General features: G+C 35.9%; 3 protein-coding genes across 4 annotated transcripts in view; 2 read left to right on the top strand and 1 right to left on the bottom strand.

Moving 5' to 3' along the window:
* Nucleotides 1-9,546, bottom strand: part of LOC106636272 (glutathione synthetase) — a 29,810-nt gene that overhangs the window by 16,347 nt on the left and 3,917 nt on the right. The window contains exon 12 of one of the 2 annotated variants that reach the window (XM_089594162.1): nucleotides 3,164-3,223. The exons of the other annotated variant lie outside the window; for it this stretch is intronic. The gene's annotated coding sequence lies outside the window, so the exon portion shown is untranslated. Of the gene's footprint in view, nucleotides 1-3,163; nucleotides 3,224-9,546 lie in introns of those variants that run through there. 2 annotated transcript variants of the gene reach the window in all.
* LOC106636242 (cytochrome P450 4C1-like) lies at nucleotides 91-9,205 on the top strand. Its single transcript, XM_089594148.1, is given in 12 exon segments — nucleotides 91-265; nucleotides 483-589; nucleotides 1,201-1,291; nucleotides 7,126-7,311; nucleotides 7,400-7,469; nucleotides 7,560-7,686; nucleotides 7,757-7,835; nucleotides 7,907-8,022; nucleotides 8,255-8,323; nucleotides 8,407-8,584; nucleotides 8,651-8,830; nucleotides 8,895-9,205. Coding segments are annotated over 12 exon segments (1,557 nt in total). The 3' UTR covers nucleotides 9,074-9,205.
* Nucleotides 1,669-2,278, top strand: LOC106636198 (cytochrome P450 4C1-like). Its single transcript, XM_089598515.1, has 4 exons — nucleotides 1,669-1,674; nucleotides 1,740-1,808; nucleotides 1,892-2,069; nucleotides 2,136-2,278. Exons 1-4 carry the CDS (start codon nucleotides 1,669-1,671, stop codon nucleotides 2,276-2,278), a joined length of 396 nt encoding a protein of 131 aa, XP_089454641.1.

Genomic DNA, 9,546 nt, shown 5'->3' with positions numbered 1-9,546 from the left:
CTCAAAATATTTTTTGAGCCACAACTTTCACGATTTCGCCCATGTATTTTTATTTTATTTCAGGCATCATAACTCGAAAGTCAAACAAAAATGGCACTCACAAGTTTAGCGTTACTCGCAATATTTTTGGTGGCGAGCCTACTTGGGTGATGCATTTACTATTATCTCAGGAAATTTCGACTGTTTAAGGAATCTTGGAAAGTTCCGGGACCATTCCCGTGGCCTTGCATCGGAAGTGCTCATTACTTTATAGGCAGCACAAAAGGTAGGATTAAATATTTGCACACGCCATTTTCGCTCTACCATCTCGTCTATAATATTTTCACTGATTTATTCACACGACTTGTTTTTTAGAGTCATGTTTTTTTTTTTTTTTTTTTTTTTTTTTTTTTTTTTTTTTTTTTTTTTTTTTTTTTTTGATGAAATACACACAAAAATATGAAAAGATAAACGCATCATGTTGAAATCGCTTTTCATTACAGATATTTTGAATACAGCTCGGCAGCTACTCAAGACTTATCCGTCACCTTTCCGCGTTTTGTTTGGCAGCCGCTTCTTTTACGTGGTCTACGATCCCGAACAACTTAAGGTAAACTTTAAATTTCAAAATTTTTCAAAATTTTTTATTTTAAAATCAAAGACTGTACAGTACGACCGAGTCGAAAAAATTCGACTCACGTACGAGTTTAGTGCAATATAGATGAGCTCCATGGAACTTGATTAAACGGGCTTGAGAAAATTCGTGATATGTATATGAATAAAATGAATCAGAGAGTATCCATAGTTATAACTTTAAAACGTCAATCGAAAACAGCCATCGAAATTCCGATAACTCCTTTGCCATCCGAATTTTTATCATCTATTGTTTCAACTCCAGACTTATTTATGTCACAGTTGTGCATCAAGGAAAAAAAACAATTATTGGTAAATGTACGAGTAATATTAGATGAACAAACAAATGTATGTAATGACTTCACATATTATTTGTGAGATCAAATTGAGTACTGCACGATACTTATGAATTGTTAAAAATAATCAAATTTTCTGTACGTAAAAAACTATAGAAAAAAAAAATGCAGTTTGTTATTTAAAAAGAAATTTCAAAATAGAAGATACAATGAATTCATGCGTAAATATGAAGGCTAAATGCTAAAAAATTCTAAGTCGTAATTAATCACCATCACCCTTTTACTTCCTCAGACAATCTTCCTGAGTCAAAAGACTATAGAAAAGGATAAACTGTACAAGTTTTCACGGCCTTGGATGGGGACTGGACTGTTCACGGCACCTGGTCAGTATGAATGGAACACTTATGCGCTCGAACATGATCGCGGTACAAGTCGGTCGATTTTTTACAGTTAGCGCGTGCAAAGTGTCGGTGTAGCACTATTTTTTTTTTTTTTTTTTTCTTTCATCTTTGATAAGTTTTTCATAAAACTTTTCAAAAAAAAAATTTGCAAAAAATGCTTCACGCAACATTAAAAGATTTTAGGAAAATCTTCTTTTTTTTTTTTTTTTTTTTTTGACCATGGGGATTTGGTCATTAATAAAAATTGTTAAACTTCAATGCCATTAAAAGGTAAAAGGAAAGCTTTCTTGGATCTACTGATGTCATAATCCAATAAATTCACTGACGAGGAGCTCCGCGATGAAGTCAATACAATGATTATGGCAGTAAGTTCCGTATGGATATACTTCAATAAAAGCTTTAGGCAATTAATCATATTTAATTGTTTCAGGGTAACGACACCACAGCAACGGTCAACTGCTTCGTCATGCTCATGCTAGCCATGTACCCCGAAATTCAAGTGAGTATCCGAGTATAATATAGGTATATATATTGTTGGCTTCGATCAAAGCCTTCTCTACTTCGATGATTGTAATTCATTAGGATAAAGTTTACGAGGAGCTTCGCGGAATCTACGGATACGCGGATCCGAGTAGTGTCCCGGTGAGGCACGAGGACCTCCAGCGCATGGAGTACCTGGAGCGCGTGATCAAGGAGACCATGAGGATATTCCCGATTGGATCACTACTCGTCAGGCGCGTCACCGATGACCTCAACATAGGCAAGCCCATACCCTACCAAATGGGAAGAACATATTTATTCATTTTTTTTAATTGGTTCAAAATAGGGGAACACACGCTGGCCAAGGGCCAAATTACCGTCCTTTTCACGATATCTACGTTATTTACGGACATATGGGCACTTGAAGTTTTGAAATTTTTAAAAGCGTCTAATTTCGATTTCAGAGCCATAGCTGTAACTCATTCGTGATTTGTTATACACAGTGTGCCATTTTTTTCGTGAATAATGTGCGGAACAGCAAAATTACAAAGATAGCCAGGATTTTATGCAAGGATAAAAATTATTCATTTTTACCAAAATTTGTGATCACAAATAATCGTCCTTTTCACGATATCTACGTTATTTACGGAGATATGGGCACTTGAAGTTTTGAAATTTTTAAAAGCGTCTAATTTCGATTACAGAACCATACCTGTAACTTATTCGTGATTTGTTATACACAGTGTGCCATTTTTTTCGTGAATAATGTGCGGAACAGCAAAATTACAAAGATAGCCAGGATTTTATGCAAGGATAAAAATTATTCATTTTTACCAAAATTTGTGATTACAAATAATCGTCCTTTCCACGATATCTACGTTATTTACGGAGATATGGCCACTTGAAGTTTTGAAATTTTTTAAAGCCTCGAATTTCGGTTAGAGAGCCATGCCGGTGTCTTATTTCCGTTACTTTATGAATAATGTGCTAGGATTTTATTCAAATTGTACTGGATAGCAAATTTATAAAGGTAGCGAGGAGTTTACGCAAGAAAAAAAAAAATTTTTTTTTTTAACTTTTCGTGCTCATTTAATGGACGCTAAATTTTAGAGCCGGAACGTTGGATACATTGTATCATCTTGTAATTCCTTAAGAAAATTATGGACATTCAAAGATGCAATGACTAGTTGAAAATATAGTTTTATTATTTTATATTTAAACTCATGGTAAAATTTTTGTGACCCAACTAAAGAAAATAAGAAGCTTAACGTCGGAAGGAAGACGCGACCCTGATTTGTATACAGCGCAAGTGAAAAACGGTGAAGAAAAAAAACTTTCAAAAACCGCAAAAAAATTTACTACCCTCCGTCTTCTTCTTTATACGACGCAACTATAAATCGTACTACGTGCCTGCAGTAATTGAGAGTCCACCGGCTGAGCGTTCGGAGGTCACAGCATGTCCAGTCATGAAACCGAAATTTTTAGTCAATGAATTTGTACAAAAAAATAATAAAATATCTTCTTTTCAAATTAACAACGTTTTCGATCGATTTTAAGTTTTTGAAATAATAATTAAATGAAAAAGTGGGAGTATATTTATATTGACATAAAATATTTTTTTAAATCTTAATCACCACATCGTGAACCATACTCGAACCTATTTGAAAAATCCAGAATGGAGGTTAAATAAATTAATGTTGGCGATGCTGATTATGCAATGAGAATGATTTTTAAAAAACTGACTAATCCTGCAGATATATTTAACCTCAATCTCCATTTGCAAATAAGCAATATGCCATCAATTTTCTTGTTGTTAAAACTTACCGCGAATTCACTTGTTTCTCTATTCACGGAGAATTTTTCACGAAATTTCAACGCGATTAGATTATCAATACCAACGATATACATATTTCGGTATATTTTAAGTCCCGACATAAATTTCGTGTCAGCTAAAATCAATTGTTTTGCATAAGGCATTTGAAAATAACATCAACGCAAATATTACGCTCCTGATTGGCAAGTGGCTCTTAAGACCCTCAACTTCAATGCTGTACAAAAAAAAAAAAAAAAGTTTCAAATTTCGTAAACTTACACACTTTTTTTTACTCAATTACTTTTTATCGTACTATCCCTATAATCAGATCTTTGAGTATTGGCCAGTTGAAAAGAAATGAGTTTTCTGTGATAGTCCAAACGGGCATTTTTAGATGTAGGTATAGTACACAAGGCTACGTGGGAGTCCCCCTGCACTCCCCCCACTGGAAGTAACGAATTTTTTCCTAAATATCTCTAGATTGGCAAGTTTCGATTCTTTACACTTACCGCTCGTCAGCTCACAAACTACAAATCAAACAAACAAGTGTATCGTTAAAAAAAAAAAAAAAAAAATTTAGTGCAATTTTTTTTTTTTTGTTTGTACGCCGATTCATTAATTTTCAAAACGTTTTTCTTTAGCCTACTCCGAGACGGTTCCTCGATCGGGAAGTTGAAGCTTCAATTTATTATTCAGCCAAAGCCGCTGCTTTATCCTCACGTGCTGGCATTAACTCAACGGAGAGGTCTCGCGAGCTCGCCAACATTGGAAGAGCTACCACGTGGGATCCATGAAGCATATAAAACGCCACGCGTCGACGAAATCGGGCGCAGTTGAGTTTCGGGCGAGTACCGGCAAGGACCGATCACTACTACCGATTCTCGCGTACGTATTGCATGGAATTATTTTGCGCAACGCGAGAAAGGCCACGAAAGTTTGAGTTAGGAATATCGCTCGAGGCGTTGGAAGATTTACTTCCCAATACAATGCGGGATAAAATTTTTTTTTTTTATATCCACACGCGCCCGATACCGGTGTTCAAATAACTTACCTCGGCTGAAAGTTGAATAAAAAATGTTGAACTACACACGAGCCCAACGATCGATCCCTTGCAGAGCACAATATTTCGACCCGCGGCTCACGTAAAATGACTCAGACTGTCCATCGGTGTATGTATTTTTACATGGATGCGATACACAAAGTTCTGACGTGAGTGATGTTATAAAAATATTGTGCTCCGAGAGCCTCGTAAGTTCAACGCTTCTTTTAAGCGGAGGTAAACTTGTACACAGTAGGAAAGTTATATTATACAAGTGATTAGAACACCGGTACAGCGTGTAAACTTGGTGGACTGCGTATACAAATTCAAAAATTTTGCCCCACCTACATATACACAAAAAATCAATCACAAGTATGATAACGTATGGTTTTTTTGCCCGAACCAGTTGTGAAATGATTCTGGAAGAAAAGACCCGTTGTTCAACAAAATTCCATTGATCCGTGTACTCGTCGTATTCGTTGAAGAAAACGCTACATAATTAAAAGACAAAAAATGGTGGTGTTCGCAAGTTTGGTGTTCATTGGAAAATTTTTGGTCGCGAGCCTCCTTGGCTGCAGCATCTACTACTATCTCAGCAATTTTCGATTGTTCAGAGCATCTTGGAAAATTCCGGGGCCATTCCCGTGGCCTTGCATCGGAAGTGCTCATCGATTCATCGGCAATACGGAAGGTATATTTTGCAAAAAATGTGAATAAACGTGATAAAATAATATATACTACGAGCCTTTCTGCACTGTACAGAAATGCCAAAAAACATTTTCTAAAATTTAAACGACATTTTAGTCGTGTCCACAAGTTTTTACGCTCACAAGTTGAACGTGACAATTGATTTCGTACAATCGAGTGGTTGATTTTTGGGAACTTGGATCGGACCGTTTCGTATTACTTGCGGAGTGGACCAGTACGTCGCTATAATGTTATTGCGATCCACGATTCAAACGTGGCTAGTAGCAGCATCAGCTTGAACAAAAGGCTTTTATTTTTTTTTAAGTTTTGAAAAAAAAAAAAAAAAAATGTATTTAATGCACATGGGTTTTCGAAAATAAAAATATTCAGAGTCGGGCCTGAATGTTTCCATATAGTTCGGGCTTTTCGTAACTTGAAAAAGGTAATATAAAAATTATAAATTATAAAATTCAGAAATTTCATTTTTCTTGTAAGAGCATTATGGTGATGCATATGTACTTATTTCGGGGAAGGAAAATCGAATCGATAGTTAATGAGCTAAAATTACAGTTGGTAATACATGACGTATTTTTTTTCATTACAGATATTTTGAATACAGCTCGGCAGCTACTCAAGACTTATCCGTCACCTTTTCGCGTTTGGTTTGGCAGCCGCTTGTTTTACGTGGTCTACGATCCCGAACAACTTAAGGTACACTTTTAACATTTTCCAAACTTTTTCATTCAAATACTATATGACAGTAAAATTTAAAATTTTTCAACAATTCTCAATCTAAATGTTTATTGCCTGTTTTTTATACTTATGTGTATCAAGAAAACAAAAATTGACCATTGATTGATAGGTATATTCATAAATTACGGCAAATGAAAAGAATGAGTGTTATACTGTACGTTGACTGAATTGAGAAGCAAAATTTAATTATTAGACATGAAACAATCAAAAATAATTTTTAAAAATTTCTAAAAAGATCGAATTACATACTTAAAATTTTTTTTTAATTATTTAAATATTTAAAAAACAGACTCTTTAGATTGCAATAAGATCGTTTGATTGGCAATTGATCGAGGAATACCTCTTAAAGAAAAAAAAGGGGGGGGGGGTTCTTTGCACAAAAACAATGTATGAACCAACCCACGAACGATAACAATTGGGATGAATTTGAAAAACGCAGATAGTACTCTCGAGCCAAAAGACAATCGAAAAAGAAGAACTATACGAGTTATTTCAACCTTGGTTGGGAACTGGACTCTTCACCGCACCTGGTAAGTACTCGTATATAATTTATACATGTATATATTATACGCTTTATGCATGTGTAGTACAACTTGGTACATTACCTATGCATACATCTATATATATATTGTTAGAGATGTGAATCACTAGATAACCGTTAGTGATAAACTAAAATGTATTGGGATCGATAAGCTATATTTTCCTCGATGCAGATAAATTTGCTTTAACGATACATCGGGTGGATATTATACGAATTGGGTTACAGAATTTTTCAAGAATAAATAAGTTCCATTCTTGTTAACCATCCGCTTAGCGCGATCCGGTAAGAGAAAAGAAATTCCGAATTTACTCTACATCGTTATCATGTTATGATTCAACGGGAAATTTTTAAATGAATGAAAACAGCAATAAACTTCCTCGTAGGGAATATAAGCCCAACTACAGAATGACAAAATAAAAACGTGCACGTAAAATAAAGATTTTGTTATATATGTATGTATGTATGTATGTATAAACGGGTGTCAAAATTTTGTGTTCCATCAGCATCGAAATGGCGAATCCACCGGAAACTGATAATGCCGACCTTCAATCAACGAATTTTGGAGTCGTTTGTCGAAGTTTTTTCGGCCCAGTCGGGAATTATGGTCAAGGAAATGGAGGCCGAACTCAACGGAGGCGAATTCGATGTATTCAATTACGTGTCGCTATGTACTCTCGACATCGTCTGCGGTTTGTACTTGTAAAATTAAATTGTCTTTTTGTTTGAAAATTATTGAGAGTAAAGTGTGACAAAACATAATTCTACGATTCACCGCAGAGACTGCGATGGGCGTATCTTCGAAAGCACAGTTGCAGAAATCGTCACCCTATGTCAAATCGGCAAACAGGTATATGTGGTGGCATATGCACTTGTAAAAAATAGCGCGAGAAATTTTCAGTTAAATTTGGTTGAAATTATAAAAAATAAATTATTACAGGCTTTTCCAGATAATCTTCTCGAGGATCTTTAATATATGGCTCCATCCAGACTTTATTTTCAAGCGTACCAGACTCTGGCAAGAGCAACGCAACTGCATCAAACACGTCCACGGCCTGACCAATGACGTACGCACATGTTTTTCTAACTTATAATAATCAATGAATATTCTTAAAGCTATTGATTTTAATTTTCCAGGTGATTCGCAAAAAAAAGAACTCTCTACTTGTTGGAAATGGCAAAGCCAATGGCACCAGCCAAGAAGACAATGAAACAAGTAAGTTAAATCTTCAGTTTTATCCATATCATTTTAAAAGAGTTTTTTTAAACAAAATTCATAATTTATAGCACCACCCACAGTCACCAGAAAAGCCTTTTTGGATCTGCTGATGGAATTATCACACGAAGGCACTAAATTCACAGACGATGAGCTTCGAGAAGAAGTAGACACGATGATGATTGCAGTAAGTGGTAAAAGTTGTAAATAGTCAGACATAGTTGGCAGATCAAAACACAAGAAACGAAATGAGATTTTTTTTTAACTTGACCCGGTTATTATAGATAACCGTTGGTCTAAAAATGACACCTTCGACCATGAGAAGATGAAAAATTTAATTCAAGTATTTTTAATGATTCATAAACCATCTGCACACTTGAACCTATACATTTGGATACCTTAAATAATTGTTGTTTCAGGGTAACGATACCACAGCAACGGTCAACTGCTTCGTCATGCTCATGCTAGCCATGTACCCCGAAATTCAAGTGAGTATCCGAGTATAATATAGGTATATATATTGTTGGCTTCGATCAAAGCCTTCTCAACTTCGATGATTGTAATTCATTAGGATAAAGTTTACGAGGAGCTTCGCGGAATCTACGGATACGCAGATCCGAGTAGTGTCCCGGTGAGGCACGAGGACCTCCAGCGCATGGAGTACCTGGAGCGCGTGATCAAGGAGACCATGAGGATATTCCCGATTGGATCACTACTCGTCAGGCGCGTCACCGATGACCTCAACATAGGCAAGCCCATACCCTACCAAATGGGAAGAACATATTTATTCATTTTTTTTAATTGGTTCAAAATAGGGGAACACACGCTGGCCAAGGGCAGCTCGGTCGTGCTGGGCATTATAAAGACGCACCGCAGCTCGGAGTACTGGAGGGACCCGATGAAGTTCGATCCCGACAGGTTTTTGCCGGAGGAGTGCGCCAAAAGACATCCTTACTGCTTCATACCCTTCAGCGCCGGCCCGAGAAATTGTCTTGGTAAGGCCTCGATAAAATCGGCCCATCAGTCCTACACCAATTATAAATAACTAAAAATTCGTAGGTGTGAAGTACGCGATGATGGCCATGAAGGCGTTGCTGGCGACGGTGGTGCGAAAGTACGTGCTCAAAAAGGACGACGTTCTTGCAATTGAGGACATCAAACTAAAGGCTGACATGATGCTGAAGCCCGTAGTTCCCATAACTATTAGAATTGAGAGGAGAATTGAATGTGCAAGCTAGACGTTGTTATATCTGTGTATTAAGGTTGTTGGTTTTTATTTTCTTTCAGTTGTATGCGATGCCGACAAAAACTTTAATAAATATAGGTGTAAAATTTTTTGTGAATTTGACCGTTGCAAATAAAGATTTTAAAAGAAATAGTTTTCTTGTGAGTGTTTTGCTTTACAACAAGTATGCAAGTATGCTTTGTAAAGGAATATTCCAATTATTCGTTTGCGTCAAAATCGTGTTTATTAAAATAAAAATGATAACAGTATGGTATAACTTAATGGAAAAAAACGAATTAATTGGATAAAGCGCTTGTTTAAAAAAGCTGAATAAAGAAATTAAGATGAAAATTCGAAGAAGTGATCACGAGATAAAGTTTACCAGTAAATTTTGAAATAGTACTTTCTTTTCCAAAGACGTTGATATAATATTAGAAACCAAAATAAAAAACTATTTCGCGCATGATCGAGACTTGATGGAAATCA

Source organism: Copidosoma floridanum, unplaced genomic scaffold (genome assembly GCF_036245765.1).
Source record: "Copidosoma floridanum isolate Cflo_tuat_1 unplaced genomic scaffold, Cflo_Japanese_pri ptg000001l, whole genome shotgun sequence".
Classification (NCBI taxonomy): Eukaryota; Metazoa; Arthropoda; class Insecta; order Hymenoptera; family Encyrtidae; genus Copidosoma; species Copidosoma floridanum.
This window is presented reverse-complemented; position numbering and strand designations above follow the sequence as displayed.